General features: G+C 29.5%; 4 protein-coding genes across 4 annotated transcripts in view; 1 reads left to right on the top strand and 3 right to left on the bottom strand.

Moving 5' to 3' along the window:
* Positions 1 to 4,618, bottom strand: part of LOC119673388 (nose resistant to fluoxetine protein 6-like) — a 14,623-nt gene extending 10,005 nt beyond the window's left edge. Inside the window, exons 1-2 of the mRNA XM_038084651.1 lie at positions 4,526 to 4,618; positions 4,223 to 4,471 (exon numbers count right to left, since the gene is read on the bottom strand). Coding sequence (XP_037940579.1) covers positions 4,223 to 4,471; positions 4,526 to 4,618 — 342 coding nt within the window. The remainder of the gene's footprint in view (positions 1 to 4,222; positions 4,472 to 4,525) is intronic.
* LOC119671504 (mucin-5AC-like) overlaps positions 1 to 16,912 on the bottom strand; it is a 531,335-nt gene that overhangs the window by 24,291 nt on the left and 490,132 nt on the right. The gene's annotated exons all lie outside the window — the stretch shown is intronic.
* Positions 9,038 to 10,707, bottom strand: LOC119671518 (vitellogenin-1-like). Its single transcript, XM_038082194.1, has 3 exons — positions 10,412 to 10,707; positions 9,985 to 10,349; positions 9,038 to 9,904 (listed from the first exon to the last, which is right to left on the bottom strand). The coding sequence occupies exons 1-3, from the start codon at positions 10,638 to 10,640 to the stop codon at positions 9,215 to 9,217; spliced, it is 1,284 nt and encodes a 427-aa protein (XP_037938122.1). The 5' UTR covers positions 10,641 to 10,707; the 3' UTR covers positions 9,038 to 9,214.
* On the top strand, positions 15,172 to 16,705 carry LOC119671517 (vitellogenin-1-like). Its single transcript, XM_038082193.1, has 2 exons — positions 15,172 to 15,452; positions 15,521 to 16,705. Exons 1-2 carry the CDS (start codon positions 15,230 to 15,232, stop codon positions 16,591 to 16,593), a joined length of 1,296 nt encoding a protein of 431 aa, XP_037938121.1. The 5' UTR covers positions 15,172 to 15,229; the 3' UTR covers positions 16,594 to 16,705.

Genomic DNA, 16,912 nt, shown 5'->3' with positions numbered 1-16,912 from the left:
TTTCTGCAGTATATGTCAATATACTGTGGTATTTTACTTACGAATCAGTATGTAAACTATATAGATCTATATGTTTCACAGATTATAAACAACACATTTGATCATATCTTACTTGTTGTTGTGCTATCCTTCAGTCCACAAAAATATGCCATATATCTATTAAACATATTAAAAAAGGTAAAATCTCTCAGTTGGTATTATCCATCTTGCTATATAATATAAATTTCATATTGCTAAGGACCTTTACTCTCTTTTCATTAAACAATGTTATTATTTTAATGTATATGAATACATTATTATTGTATCGGTACGACAATAAGTAGGTCCGCCATGCTTATGAATTTATAGCCATTCATAATGGAGTTCCACAAGTTATATGGGATATATGCCACACTTGTTTGTTCGTAAGCTTCAATGTTAAAATTCAATAAACTGGTTAGGATTATGCGTCATTTTCATGGATTCCCAGGTTTCCATAATCGCGTGCTTTAACTTGGCTACGCATGAGTGTTTACTCTCGAAGTGTTTAATTATTTTAATTTGTTTTTTACGATTTCTGTAATCCACAAAGCTTATCTTAAGAACTAAAATCACTTAGATATCTATATAATTATAGTGTATATTCTTAAAATTATTCAACTATCTCTTGACCAGAGAGAAGTTATTTTAATTTTTTTTCTCCGACTTCTGTATCGTACATAATTTACCTAAAGAGCTAAAAATATTTCAAATAACAATAATATATCTAAATATTCCTTGTATATTATTTGATATTTAATGAACATATTTTTTCTTATTTTTATTTTTAATTTTTATAAATTAAAATTCCACACTAACTTGTATTTATTACTTCTATAGCATGTAAAGACAAGTTTGCAATTAATTTGCTTCTATATATACATATGTTAATATAAAGTATAAAGTATCTTTATTGAAAATGCCAAATGTGTATGGCACTGCATTCCTAAACAATTTGTTTTTAACTTCTGCCATTTAAAATGTTCACCAAGCCATAAATAAGCTTGACTTAAATGTGCAAAAAATCACATATGCAAAATAAATTAGTTAGATAAATGACAATCTTCTTTTAATTATAAATAAAGATTAAATTACATAAATATATATTTAAAGCAGAAATACAAATAAATTATGAATAATTCAATGTCAGTCGCGCACACGTCGTTTCAATATGAAAACAGCCAAACTACGTGTATCTCAAACCGCTGTGATTACAGCATCTATACAATTTTATTAGCTTTGGAAATCAAAACATTTCAACTTCATGGGTAGTCAGTCACTAGCTCACTAGCTGAAACGCAAGTCCACAACGCCAACGCTTGCTGTGGTGATTCAATATTTGCATTCGAAATGATAAACCCATTTGAGCTCATAGTTTTCCAAGCCAAAGTAAACAAATGAGCTGAGATACTTTTTATATGTAATAAGCGTATTTAGGTTAAAAAATAAATATTTAAAGAAATTTATTTTGTTTTTTTTTGCGTGTTTTTGTATGAATATCTCAGCTTATGTGTTGATATTACTAAATATTAAACCTGCTGGCTGGCTGCATTTGTTTACAGATACTTTTGCTTTGAATGCTTGAAGTAAATGCACTCAAAACTGATTGGCATACAAAAACATTTTCAAGTTGCGCTTGAATTTAATCAATGAATTCAGTTTGCGGTTTTAAGGATTGTTTGGCATTTTTGAAATATTTTTGAAATTAGTTTGTCTTTGGACTTAAGATAAAATATCTATTACAAAATATTTTTAAGCGAAACACTTTAATTTTACTTTTTCAATGACTGAACTAATTATCTATAATATCTTAAATTATTGATGCTATTTTTTATAATATTTTGCAAAATTATATATAGCAACTTTGATTTGGTTATTAGTTTCCTCCATTATAGATTTTTGCATTTATTGGTACACCATGAAGTATGAGTAATCATTTTTTTACTTCGAAACTGTGTCAGTTTTTCATACGTTTTTAATTTATTACAAAAAGTGCTTAAAAGATTCAATTTTTATGACTCATTAAATTTACAAAATTACAAATACTGAACTCTATATATATTGTATAAATACACATAAAAGTTTTTATGTTGTTTTTTTTACAAAAAGCATGTTCCATAAAAATATTTTAATTTTTATTTAATTAACGCGTTTGACTTGATGGAGTTATTACCTTTAATTATGAATTTTATGTCCAAGTAGGTAAATTACAAAATAGTTACTTTTTCTTTTAAATTGCAATTATGTTTTTATATATAATATATTTACTCAATTCATGAAAGTAACATTCATAACTTATTTAAAATTTAAACTGAGTTTCATTTAATTAAATTTAAAGCTTCTCTCTTACACCGAATAAGTTTTAAAAAATTTTTATTTTATTTTAAATTTTTATTATATATTTCATAATATTATATTTTTTTAATATTTATGTAATTACATAATAATTTTATATTCTTTTTATGCTTTAAAAAGTTATTTTAAGTTTTGGTGCTTTAAAACTTTTATTGGTATTACAGTGGACTAACTTCTTAAAGCCCATATTCAGTGAGTCAAGTTATCTAACTATTATGAGAAGGATTTTTGTTACTAAAAAAAAAAATATTAAAATATTAAATCATTTAAATTATAAATGAAATTTAATATAAAAGGTTACATTTTAAAACTTTCTTTTATAGAAAATTAACTATAGTCAGTCATTAATTCAATTAATTAAAATAATATAAAATGAATTTTTGTTGTTGTAATTCACTACTGTTCGAAAAACCTCTTTTTAAATTAAAGTTAGTGTAAATTTAATTTACAGTAATGAATAATTGCTGCAAACTATAAATAATTATATTATTAATATTTTTAAGTACTAATCAAAGTGATTAAATTGTTGATTGATCAACTTTAATTAATTAATTATATATAAGCAAAGAAATAGCGCATAGAAATTTAATTATTATTTAATTATTTTTTAATTATTATTAGTTGTACATATATTACTCATAAAAAGTTTAAATCATTGTGGAATAATGAAAATAAAAATTAACAAAATTTTATAAAATTATTTTTGAAAGTCGGAATAAATTTATAAATTTTTATATATATTATTTTAAATAAATAGTTTTATTTTTTTTATTACGATTTTAATTATATATTATTTATTTAATATTATCATTTATTATTGTGTAATCTGTGTAATTTTTATATTATATTTTTTTAATTATATGTAATTTATATTACTATTTGTTATATTTACATTTTTATATATTATGTTAATATATATTGATTATAAAATATTTTAACCATTCATCATTTTAAATAAATAAATATGTTAAGCAATAATACATACATAAATAATTTTTTTCTTAAACCACTTATTTATGTTATGTATGTATTGTTGCTTAATATATTATAATATTTATTTTACTAAAGTAATATATTATACAGTAAGTTATATATTATACATTAGAGTTTTTTTAAAATTCAAAATATTAAAATGTTTTAAATATATTTTCTATACATAAATAATTATATTTATCATAAATAAAAATAATAACTACTTTTTTTAAAATAATTTTTTATATATTTTTAGTACTTATAATATGGACTCATGTATTTTATGTTTCATATGATAAATTATATATTTATTTTAAATATATTTTCATATATGTAATCACACTTTTTTAACGAACCAAAAAAAAAATTAAATCTTTGAAAATTTTGTTTTTTTTAATTAATGTTATAAAAACATTTAATTTTGAAATTATACTTAAAAATTTATAGTAGCAATGTTTTCTTAAATAGTTGATTAGAAATTTAACTAAACTAAAAATAATATTTAATGATATTTTTTATAAAAAAAAACTTAAGTACTTGTTCCGACGAAATATATTATGTAATTAAGTTAATTTTTTTTAAATTAAGTTTAATTAAAATTATAGCTGCACACCAAAAACCCGCTTTTGTAGTTTTCTAGACATTTGCACTCTTTTTTACACAGAAATCAAACAAAAAAATCTAAAATAAAAAATACACGCAAAACACAAATTAAAACAGAAAATTTAATAAAATTTATTTAAATAATCCAGCAAAAATTTTAAATCCAATTGTCAATAAAAAAACGAAACAAAATATTTTAATTTAACACAAATTCTGAAAATTTTGCTTCCACTATCTTCCAGCAACGCGCACCGACTGCGAGCTTGAGCAGCACCGCAGTTTCACGACGACCTGCATTCAGCGTACGGCGGCGTATAATTAATACAACGGCAACTGGTTCGAACTCCGCAACAACAACAACAGGAATAACTACTACTAACAACAACAACAACAATGAATTAACCACAACGACACTAACTGAATTGCAAACGACCTCTAAATACAATCGTAATCGCAGTAGACTACCAGCAACAACAACTCCGGCGGTGTCATCATCATCTTCTTCGTTATTGGCAACAACAATCTTCGGTTTTAATAACAATAATAAAAATTACCTTAATTCAAAATTTAAAAAAACCAAATTGGCTACATCATCCAACGATCTTAACACAGCTTCATCATTATCGTCTTCAACAGCATCTTCGGCAATAGCAACATCCGCCAATGACATCACGCAACGACCGTATATTGCTACGAAATATACTTCGCCAGCATTGCGACTTAAATATCAATCCCGCCGTCTATTACCAACAACAACGACGGCAATTAATTTAGAAGAAAGTGGTAAGTGGTGAATATTATTTGAGTAACAACAATAAGTAAATATGCGGCCAAGTGCTTTTTAATTAGGGAATTTCATGAAAAGGTGAATTTAGATGTAAGTAGGATTTGTTGAGTTGTAAAAATAGTATATGTATTTTATTTATTTATATTTATATATATTTATTTATATATATATTTATGTTATTTATAATGTGTTTAAATATTTTCTACTCGCAAAAGTGGGGTTATTTCAAAGAACAATAAACGAAGTATGAATTTCAAAAAAAAAACTCTCCACTGAAACGTAATTCATTGACAAAATATTGTACATCTGTTAAATGATTCAGTCCAGAACTACTTATTAAATAATACAATATGTTTTTATTTAATTTAAATTTCTTAACTTAAATTCATAAAAAGATGTAATGAATTAAGTATTTTTTATTATCATTGAGAAAAAAAATATTAAATACATATTTCGTCCAATTGTCTTAAAATAACAACTTTGTTCCAAAGATTAATATGTCAGACCTGGTCTCATTCAATAAAATTAAATAATACTTTATAGTAAAAAAATATAACAATTTTATATAAATATTTTTTTTCAAATGAAATAAAAAATAATAACTAATAATTTAATGAGTAATTTAAAACAATAATTGATTAATAAGCTCTTTCATTTATATTTGAAAGTAAAAATTGTCATAATTTACTTAAATGGTGATCGTAAATTATTCGACATTATTATTTTTTTACTTATAGATAATATAATATACAATATGATTTATTATACACACACATAAATTATGTTATCATAATTGTGAAGAAAAAAAAGAAGCAAAATATTTGTGTTAAACAAAAATATCATATTTAAATTTGATTGAGCATAGGTTTGGTTAGGTTATACCGTCGATCCACTTAGGCCTCTTGGCCCATTGTGTTTGATTGACCATAAGAGCTTCTTTGTTATATAATTAATATTTATTCATTTAAATAATGTTAAAATTAATAAAAATGTACGTATAATTAATAATTTATTATGTTATTTGTAACAATATATATATGTACTCATATAATACATTATTTAAGTACATTTTAGATAAATTGTTTACAATTCTGTTAGTAATGATATTTCAATATAATAGTTATATAATAGTATTTTATTGTATATAAATAGTGTTAAATATTAAAAAAAACATTATTTATTAATTAAATTTGAAATTAAAATTTTATCATTTTTGCAAATATTAGTCACAGACGCACCACGTACACAAAATCCACTTTTTAAACGTCGTTTGAGCCATACGCTAACGGCCCATGCTCCAGCCACGACAACAATTCAAACAACCACACTTACTTCAAGCGTATTCCCATCTACAGCGAATCCAATTGAAGCACTTACAACAACCATATTCCTTGATGGAATTGATGATGCCACAGATCAAATAGCTAAATCGAGCATACATACAAGTCTTTTCAATCATATTACAGGACAAGCTGAAGAGGATGACGAAGATGGAAACGTCAGTGCCATAAAATCAATACCAGTAGCAGCACCATTAACACGTCACGTTACTACACCACCGGAAACAAATTTCAATTACGAAAAAGAAACTAGACGCCGTATGGACGTATCACCAAAGGTTTCTATAACTACAACACCAACAACAACTGCAGCTCCAACAAGTTAGTAAATTTAAATGGTTTTTACATGTAACAGGAAATTAAAAAGCAAATTTATTAATAAATCAACTTGTTTTTTGCATAAAATAGCTAAACCATCCATAAATCGTCGGCCACAAAAGACCACGCCCACTCAAACGACAACAGCAAACACACGTAAAGTTAACACATTTATCAATCGTCGTCAACCTCACAAGTATAGCGAACCAATTGATCAATTTAATATTAAACCTGGTAAATCTGTGACGAAAACCACATCAAAACCACCACCAGCACCACCCAAGCAGACTTATCGACCAACTGAGGACTATGATTACTACGATGAGGATGATGAACCCGTTATTGGTAGCACAAAGGGTCAAGATGTAAGTTGTAATAGAATTTCAACATTAATTTTTAATAAATTTAATTAAATTTTATTTACAATAAAGCTTAAAGTAATTCTGCACGGCAAAGGCATAATTGAGTGTCTGGACCAGGGTAATTTCCCGCATCCATTATCATGTCGCAAATTCATCTCATGTGCCAAATTCGAAACGGGCGGTGTCGTCGGCTGGGAATATACTTGCCCGAAAGGTTTGAGCTATGATCCAGTGGGTGGCATGTGCAATTGGGCTGCTGGCCTAGGCTGTAAGGAATAAAAAATAAGTTGAAGTTTTATTAAATTTAAATTAAACTGGCAGCCTCTAAAATATAAGAGTATGTGTTATATCTATAAAAAAAAATTAAAAATATTGGTATTCATAAAAAGTGACGAAACGAATGTATTTAAAAATTTATTATATTGTTTCGATGGAATTGACTGAATTTTACTGCCTTTTACGATTTATTAATCAATTTATTTAATATTAATATTTAAAATTAGCAAAATTCGGAATGTTTTAAAAATTTATATAAAAAAGATGTATACTTAAGTTAACTGTTTTATACTTTAAGCGTTAACTAAAATTTTATTAATTTAAGTAAATTAAAAAATAATATGTACACAAAATTTATTATATTTTAGTTTCTTAATAATGTTTTTATAATTGAATATAAATTTATAAATTTTTATTTTTGTTTTTGTATTAAATAATCTAATAAGCCCATAACTTATGCCTAAAATAAAGAGTAGCTTATTTGTTTAATATATTTTAATTAATGATGTGTGAACTTATTTAATCATTTAGAACAGGGCTATCCAGACCAGATGCGATCGCGGGCCAATACAAATTACTGTACAGATTGGAGGGCCGCAGAAACAAATACTTACGTTCATAGTTGTTATTATATATACATTTTTTTTTTGTAGTGAGGAGGTGGAATGCTTTATGCACCGTCAAACCGACCGTCGTCGGAATGGTGTGTCCGACTCCCTAACTCCTTAACCCCCTCTTCAGCGAGACTTATTCCCCCTAGGAACCGCTTTCGCATTACTTTGAGTAGGATCTCTTTTATGTTGGCATTTCAAGCCAGGCTCTCTTGATTTTCGAAATGCGTCCAGACCACCATTTTTCACCACATTTTCTTGGTGTCCACTCTATTTATTATATTTCCAATTCTATTATTATATATATATTATAACGATATAAGTGAGATTATAATGTTAAATTTAGTTTTATTACTTTATCAATTTAAATTCATTTATTTGGCATATCATAAAAATAAAATAATATGGTTTTACCAGCACACCAAAAGATATGTTGCGTGATTGTAGTAGATTAAAAACATGTGGCCCAAGGGCCGTACTTTGGACAGCCCCGATTTAGATCATTAATGTCCCAGTGTTTAGGTACTTAATATGAAAAAACTCATTGTATATAATTTATCTACATATGTTTCTTTTTTTTTTACATTGAAGAACTTAGATCATCAGTTGTGAGAAAAAATTAAGTCAATATGAGATACTTTTATTCGTATAAGAATTATCACTTATTGAATAAAAATATAATTATCCAAAGCAAAACAGAATACTCTGTTCCAATTCAACTGTAATGATAGGGGATAGCTGTCTTCACATAAGACAGCTCTAATTTATATATAATTTACTGTTTTTCGAATGAGATTTATCACTTATTGTAAAAAAAATATTACTTTTAAAAACAGAATGTACAGTTCGAGTGAAGTGTACAGATAAGGGAAAGCTGTCTTTATAAAAGCGTTTTCTTATTTATATATCATATTATATATCATTCTCAAAGAGTTAGTGAACTTGGAACATTCTCCATTTGTTATGAAATTACACTTCCTAAATGAAAAAAAAATAAGGAGTTTTTTTTCTTTCATTATCTATCTTTTATCTATTATCTTTGCAAAAAATTTCAACTGAAGATATTTTAGTGAAAGTTGTATTTATAATTAGTTCATCACCAACTCATATTAAAATTGTTAAAACATGTTACCCGTTCAAAAAGTTTCTTCCTTATTTTTATTCTCTCTCTTTTAACTGTCTTCTTCTTTTATCTATCTTTTATCTTTTATAGAATTTGTATTTATGCTCAGTTTATTTCACACTTCATGAAGATACTAAAATGAAGGAAATTCATATGATAAATGTCCACATGTCATCAAGAAAGGATTTAAACAGACATGTTGTTCCCAACTTTATCTCCAGTTAGCCAATTTTTTTTTTTTAAACTATTATCTCACAAAAAAACCACATTCATTTATTTTGTAAACTTGCAAATGTATTTTTCTAGCTAAAAATTATATGAAGTCAGTAACATGAAATGATAGATCAACAAAAATTTCGGTAATGAATTTTAAAGCTTCGATGATATTTCTGTTCAACAGAAATTACTTTTCAATTATCATAAACCCATATTGTTCCATATCAAGTAGTTTATTGAGATTTCATTTGAGACCATGGTTGATGAGCAGCATGATAGGTTTGTTTCTCTGCTGGAGCACTGCGACCGAATGGGCTCTTGGGATTCACTTGAAGAATGTAGTCACCTTGTGCGTCGAAATCGGTTTTAATACCCATATAAGCGCGAGGACCATAACCATTATTGTTCTTGTATTGGTTGAGTGAATTAGCTGGAACTGCAGGGAAGTTGCGTCCATTTCCTGGACGTACTGATTCAGCAAAATAACGTGTAGCACGCATGGAGGCTTTAACAATATTTTTAGCACCGGGTACATTTACGTTAGGACCATTGGGATAAAAGTCAGCATCACCAGAGCGAGTTTGAGTACCTAAACCATAAGCAGAGGTGTGGATAGCATCAACAAAATCTGCATCACCGCGTGCTAATCCAACTAAAGTATTTGGTTGTTTAGCATAAATTTTTGAGGGATCCAAACCAGTGATGCGGCGCAATTTGTGTCCAGTTAAACGTGAGTATTGACGGCCAGCTTCACCGGCAACATGAGCAGCAATACCTTGTCCAATGATATGTACGGTTTCTTCAGATACATCATTTTCGTTGGTTAATTGCACTAAGATTTTGCCGATCATACCACCAGTACGAGCAATATCGAGCATGGCAATGCGTTTCAAGTTAGTCAATTGGGAACCCAAGTCAATTACCTATTATAGAAAAATAATTGCATATGATAAGTAAGTAAAATTTTAGACTTTATAAAACTCATAAGACACGTTTTACTTACGACAATGTTGCCTTTGTTCTTATTGCTGTTCTTTTGTGATTCGTTGGAGTCTTCTTCGCTGGAAGAGCGTTGGTTCTTATCGTAGTCACTTTGTTGTTGCTGCTGTTGGCCACTGTAACGTTGTACGAAAGCTTGAACCAACTTCCTATTAGCTTTGGAAACAGTCTGTGAGGTTTGTGGTAAGCCAGTAATGAATACAATCACTTCCTCATCACCAAAGTTATCCTGTTGTTTAGCTTTTTGAACGAGTTGATTCAATGTGATCTGTTCCTTTTGGCCATTGGCTTTTACAATGTATGTTGGAATGTCATTGGCACTGGGAGCAAAGCTTGGTTCTAAATCGCGGGAAATTTGTGACAAGTGATCTTGAAAAACAATTAAAAGATTATATAAAATATAAATCAATTTGTGACAATGATTTACTTACAGAGGCTATTAACTAATTCTGCACCTTCCTCGCTAGGCATGTTCTCCAACTGCTGGATAGTGACTTCATCAACTGAGGGCAAATTTTCCAAATCTGACACCGACAACCATTCACTTGGCTTCAACTTGTTACTCAATGAATTGCCATGTCCCTTCATCGATTGGCTTGGAACAGCACAGGCAGCAACCAAAAGGCATGCCACTAGGCAAATAGTGCTCAAAGGATTCATATTGGTCAGTTTGCCGATATTAGTTGATTGTTTCGCTCAAATAGGTGAACTGTGGTTGCGTTTCCTCTACTTGCAGGTTTATATACCTAAAACTTTTAACTTTTGTCTTATCTGTTCGAAATGAGATTTTGCATTTAATATCGAAAATTGCTGAATTTTCATTTATTTATTTAGATTTTTTAATCAGAAATGTAGAATAGAAATATTGCATTCTCGTGTTGTTGACTTGCCGCTGTGTCATTGAAACGGTCATTGACCAGGTCAGTCGTCTGATTGCTGATAGTTACTTAACATTTGCCCTCCTCTTTCTACCGAACTGCAGCTTCAGCTTTTCCATTATCAACTATCAAGCGATACGCTGGGAAAATGCTTTTACTGCAAACCGCAATCAATTTTTTCGTTTGTTAATAACTATTAATATTTCTTAATAATTTATTTAAATTGTTGCAATTGCTTATTTGATTTTGTTTAGTACGTAAACAAAAAGTAATAATAACAAAACGCAGCAAACAAACTTTGCGATCATCGACACTTTTGAATTGTCGCAATCAATTCCGGCTGAAATGGTTTGCCGATTATTACTTCCCAGGAATCAAATTTCAATATTTTGACAAAATAAAGACCATTCTTAAAAAATATGTATGAGACAACATATCCGATTTTCTTTATTTTTATTCACACTTTGTGAACAGGAACTTTTACATAACAATATTATTAACTTAAAAATTATAACACTTCCTCGCACTTGTCATCTAATATTGCAAATTCACTCCTAAATATAAGAAAGGCAGTAAGTATGAAGGCTATCTCATATTCAAAAACTCAATAATAAATCTCAATAATCTTAATATCTCAATAATAAATGATATATATAATTTCCCTAATAAATTATTAACCAGCCCCAATTTCTTTGATTATGATTAAAAAATCTATACAATCTGTAATCTAATTAAAGAGTTTTTAAATACCACTCAGCTACCTCCAAGGTATATCCAACTCCCGCCAGTTTAAAATATTTCAGTTAAAAATAATATTAAAAAAAAATATTTAATATATAATATTTGATAAAGAAGTTCTCTAAATTCTCTAAACTTCTTTTAAAAATAATTCCAATATATTCCTTAAGTGTCACCACTGATACAAAAGTAAGAGTTTTTAGACTGATTATTCCTATAGCAATAATATCATTTATGACATAATTATTTCAGTGTAATTAGTAAACCATTAGTTAATATATCACTCAAAGGTGTTTAAATATTTAATGAGAAAAAATATTTCAATATTGATTTAAGATAATAGTATTAATGATTTAGATTAGCTGAAATGGCTTCATATTCTAACAATAAGATCTTACTTTAACACATAAGTCAAAACCCCAAATATTTATATTTACATTAGCACCATAGATGTCATAGATTCCATTATATAATTATAACTTTAAATGATTTATTTTTACATTTATACATTAATAATTTATTCAAATTTTATATATAAATATCTTCAAGCAGAAACTTACAAATTGCTAAAATCCACTTGTGTATAGGTTATATCTGTATGAACCATAAGACTACATTCAGTTTCTAACACAATATATTTTATTGCTTCCTACTTATCTGTATGAATATCTGTATGTGTAGAGGTTATATCTTTATGAATCATAAGACTATATCCATTTAGTTACTAACACAATATATTTCATTGCTTCCTACTTATATCTGTATGAATATCTGTATGTGTACAGGTTATATCTGTATGAACCATAACACTATATCCATTCAGTTACTAACACAATATATTTCATTGCTTCCTACTTATATCTGTATGAATATCTATATGTGTACAGGTTATATCTGTATGAACCATAACACTATATCCATTCAGTTACTAACACAATATATTTCATTGCTTCCTACTTATATCTGTATGAATATCTGTATGTGTACAGGTTATATCTGTATGAACCATAAGACTACATCCATTCAGTCTCTAACATAATATGATTTATTGTTAAGTATATTTGATAATTAGTATATATTTATTATATGTACTATATAATCAAATTCTTTGAAAGATCTATGATTCCTTACGCGTTAGCGACTAGTATCGAATTAGATGGAACGATGAGCTGTATTAGCTATACCGCAACATTGACATAGTTAAACGAATAAAAATTCAGCAGCTTCGCTAGCTTGGTCATGTCGTGTGAATTAAAGAAAGTACTTCGGCTAGAAAGGTGTTTGATACGGTACCCGCAGGTGGAAAACGCGATAGAAGATGTCCGCGTCTTTGGTGGAAGGACCAGGTGACCAACAATTTGGGTGCGCTCGGTACTACCAACTGGCGATAGCAAGCAACTAATCGGGCTGATTGGCGGAAGCTACTAGACGTAGCCAAGGTCGACTCACGTCTGTAATGGCCAACTAAGTCATTAAGTAAGTATATAACCATGTGTATAATATTTCTGTGATGAAAATGACTAATTTCAAGGAAATTATTATTATTGAACAAACTGAATTATTATAGTGTATTTTATGCTATAAATAATCCCATAAGGTGTATTCTAATGAGAAGTAATGAGGTTACTTAGAATAATTAAGTTTTCGGAAGCAAATAAATCTAAGGGATATTGACTTTAACGCAAATGATTCGAAATTGTCTTCATTAAGTTTGGTATAACTTCTAATTGAATCTAAAGGCCAGTATTGCACCCACAGACATAAATAAAGGACTGGAATCATGTTGTGAAGGCAATTAAATAATCATCGATCAATCCATTTGTTGTTACTTTCAATGTAAGTTAAAAAATGAAACCATTGGAAGCAACAAAAAATGTTTTGATGGCCAGCGTAAAATGACCTTTATCCAAATCATGGACCTGATTTAGTGGAACTGTTGTAGTAACATATAGCAAACAGAACTGTTATACAAAATAATTTATATTTAGTTTAATGTTCCCTATTTTATAATATGGATTGTTTAATAATTGCTGTACTTGTTAAAATAGTGAAATTTTACACCAAAACTCTATTGATATAAAAAAGTAAAGCTATTTAATAGTGAAAATTTCTTTTATGAACAGAATTGTAAATAGATCTTGATATTCTATAAATAGTTTATCTTTTTTTAAAGGTGCCTATCACACTCAACTCAAAACTGCACTTCGAAGACACAACCAGCTTAACTGTAAAGTTAAGCTACTCTGCTATAAGCAGCTTATTCGTCCTCTCCTCACTTATGCCTTTCCTATTTGGTCTGCCATCACCTCTGCTCAGATGGAAAGAATCCGCCTGTTTGAGCGGAAACTTCTCCGTGATTGCACCAACTATAAACGCAAGCCCAACGGCAAGCACTTTCCTATCTCCACTCTGTACCACAATGCCAAGATTACTCGTATTGATGAGTACCTTTTGACACTTGCCCGTAGGTATCTCACCCGGCTCCACGACCTCCCTCCTGATGTCTCTTGTCCAGATACTCTCCCAGTAGACCTTGTTCTAGCTTTACGTTTTAAACCTCCACAGTACCTTCTCCACTATTTTGACGAGCTGGGCCAAAATCCTCTCGCTATTCCTCTCTTTAACCGCGGCTTTCGTGACCCTGGTCACAAAGTTTATCACTAGCCACACCCCCGCTAACTAGCCGTAACCCTTCATTATCATCCTTTCTTCTTAATTCATGCCCTTGCTTTCTGACTTAGATGAACCTAGTTCACCTAGGTATTAAGTCTATCTACTTTCTCTCTCCCCTGATTACTGGAATGAAGTTCCCACATTGCTGTGGGAATCTTCTCCATTCATTCCTAAGAGGTGGTTTTAGTGGGTTCAAGTCTCACACTGCGGCTTTCGATGCTTTCCACCTACTGCAAAAAAAAAAAAAAAAAAAAAAAAAAAAAAAGGTGCCTATATCTTATATTTATATTCTTATAGGCAGCATGGAAGCGTTTATTCAAGAGTTTAATGATTTAGAAAGACAAATATTTGAATAATATTTTATATTATTAATAAGTTCTCTTTTAAACAATTTACTTCTTCATTGTAATAATATTACTTTAAGTTTTTTATTAATAGTTAAATTGTAATCGTTCCATTTTTATGTGCTGTTTAAGGAAATCATAAAAATATAAATATTGTTTTCACTTTTCATATATATCATTAAAATGTTTAACAGCCAAGGAATAAGAAAATTTACTTTCAATAATTAATAAAAAAAAAATTAAAAAAATGATTGACATATTTTAATTCATATCAAATATTACTACGTCTAATAATAACCCCTTTTGAATCAGAACTTTTTTCATACTTTTGTTTTTGTTGTGAAGTTGTTTTTGTTGTACTTACATACAATACAGAGTATTTGTAGAATTAAATAAAAATTTAAATGCAATCAATTAATTACGATTTCTGATTATTAAAATATCGCACGTTTTAATTTTTGCTTACTTCACAATCAGCAACGAAAATCCTAGTCAGCAATTCTGCTCCAACTGTGAACGCAAATTTAAGTATAAAAGCCCATCGAAACTCATTTCGAATTATAGTAAATTGTTTCTGCTGTTGAAAGTAGTTCTATCCCGGCATAAGTGACCAAAAATGAATCCATTGAAGACTTTCTGCTTAGTAGCTTGCCTGTTGGCAGCTGCTTTCGCTTCACCAGATCCAAAGCAACGCTCAAATTCTGGAGAAAATAACTTGAAGCCAACCCAATGGTTATCGACATCAGAATTAGAACAAATTCCTTCAGTGGATCAAATCACCCTACAACGTTTGGAAAATATGCCGGTTCAGGAAGGCGCTAAATTGATCGAGCAATTGTGTAAGTAATCGTTTAAAACAATTAATATTTATTTTAGTACAATTTCTATAAAAATCTTATCCATACAGATCATTTGTCACAAATCGGCAACGAATTGCAAGCCAGCTTTGTACCCAGTCCTAGCAATATTCCTGCTTACATTGTTAAACCCAATGGCCAAAATGTTAATGCCAATTTGAACACACTCGTCGATATCGTTAAACAACAACAGAACTTTGGCGAACAGGAAGTCACCATTTTCATCACCGGTTTACCAGAAACTTCCCAACCTGTTGCCAAGGCTACAAGAAAATTGGTTCAAGCTTACATGCAACGCTACAGCAAACAACAACGTCAACCAAACAAAGAATACGATTACGATAGCAAACAACGCACTTCCAGCGAAGAGGACTACAACGAAGCATGGAAATCACAGAAATCTGTCAGCGGAGACCTCATTGTAATTGATTTGGGCGCTACCCTCAACAGCTTGAAACGTTTCGCAATGCTCGATGTTGAACAAACCGGTGAAATGGTCGGCAAAGTCTTAGTTAAATTGACAAACCAAGCTAACATTCCACGTGAAATCATCCATATTGTATCCCAAGGTATTGCTGCTCATGTTGCCGGTGTTGCTGGTCGCGAATATACTCGTTTAACTGGTAATCAATTGCGTCGTATTACCGCTTTGGACCCCTCAAAGGTTTTCGCCAGAGATCCAAAAACTTTAACTGGCTTAGCTCGCGGTGATGCTCAATTAGTTGATGCCATACACACTTCAGCTTACGGTATGGGTACTCGTCTACGTGTTGGCAATGTTGATTTCTTCCCCAATGGACCATCTGCTGCCGTTCCTGGTGCCACTAATGTAATTGAAGCAGCTATGCGCGCTACACGCTACTTCACTGAATCTGTTCGCCCAGGAAATGAACGTAACTTCCCAGCCGTTGCTGCCAGCTCACTCAAGAATTACCAAAACAACAACGGACATGGCAAACGCGGTTATATGGGTATCGCCACCGACTTCGACTTAGAAGGTGATTACATGCTGCAAGTGAACTCACACAGCCCATTCGGCAAAAGCGCTCCAGCACAGAAACAAAATACCTATCACGGTGTTCACCAAGCATGGAAAAACGCACGCAATCAGGATTACGAATAAATTCTTCTCAACCAAAATTCGAAAATGTTAAAAATGTAATGAGTAGTTTATAGTTAATATGAAAACTTCAGTGTTTAGTCTAAATAAATGTATGCATTTCTTTTAAAAAGAACTTTTTTTCTTTCATTTGTGTGAATTCTTTAAACTGCTTAAAGGGATGAAATTTTCTTGTGGACTTACAATTACTTACACCTTAGTTAATAATTTAAAAGATTAATATTTTAATCTAATTTTTCAAGTTCTATAAAAAGTACTTCTTAAATTATTGGGTTAAACATTAAAATCCTTTAAGAGAATAAATGTTATTTGTTTATTGAAA

This window comes from Teleopsis dalmanni, chromosome 1 (genome assembly GCF_002237135.1).
Source record: "Teleopsis dalmanni isolate 2A chromosome 1, ASM223713v2, whole genome shotgun sequence".
In the NCBI taxonomy this organism is placed as follows: domain Eukaryota; kingdom Metazoa; phylum Arthropoda; class Insecta; order Diptera; family Diopsidae; genus Teleopsis; species Teleopsis dalmanni.
This window is presented reverse-complemented; position numbering and strand designations above follow the sequence as displayed.

What these genes read in the sequence shown, in the direction of transcription:
- LOC119671518 (XM_038082194.1), bottom strand. Translation starts at nt 10,640, where the DNA reads ATGAATCCTTTGAGCACTATTTGCCTAGTGGCATGCCTTTTGGTTGCT. An exon ending in AGAATTAGTTAATAGCCTCT is followed by an intron (nt 10,350 to 10,411) that starts GTAAGTAAATCA and finishes TTGTTTTTCAAG; the next exon opens with ATCACTTGTCACAAATTTCC. An exon ending in AGAACAAAGGCAACATTGTC is followed by an intron (nt 9,905 to 9,984) that starts GTAAGTAAAACG and finishes TTTCTATAATAG; the next exon opens with GTAATTGACTTGGGTTCCCA.
- LOC119671517 (XM_038082193.1), top strand. Translation starts at nt 15,230, where the DNA reads ATGAATCCATTGAAGACTTTCTGCTTAGTAGCTTGCCTGTTGGCAGCT. An exon ending in TAAATTGATCGAGCAATTGT is followed by an intron (nt 15,453 to 15,520) that starts GTAAGTAATCGT and finishes TTATCCATACAG; the next exon opens with ATCATTTGTCACAAATCGGC.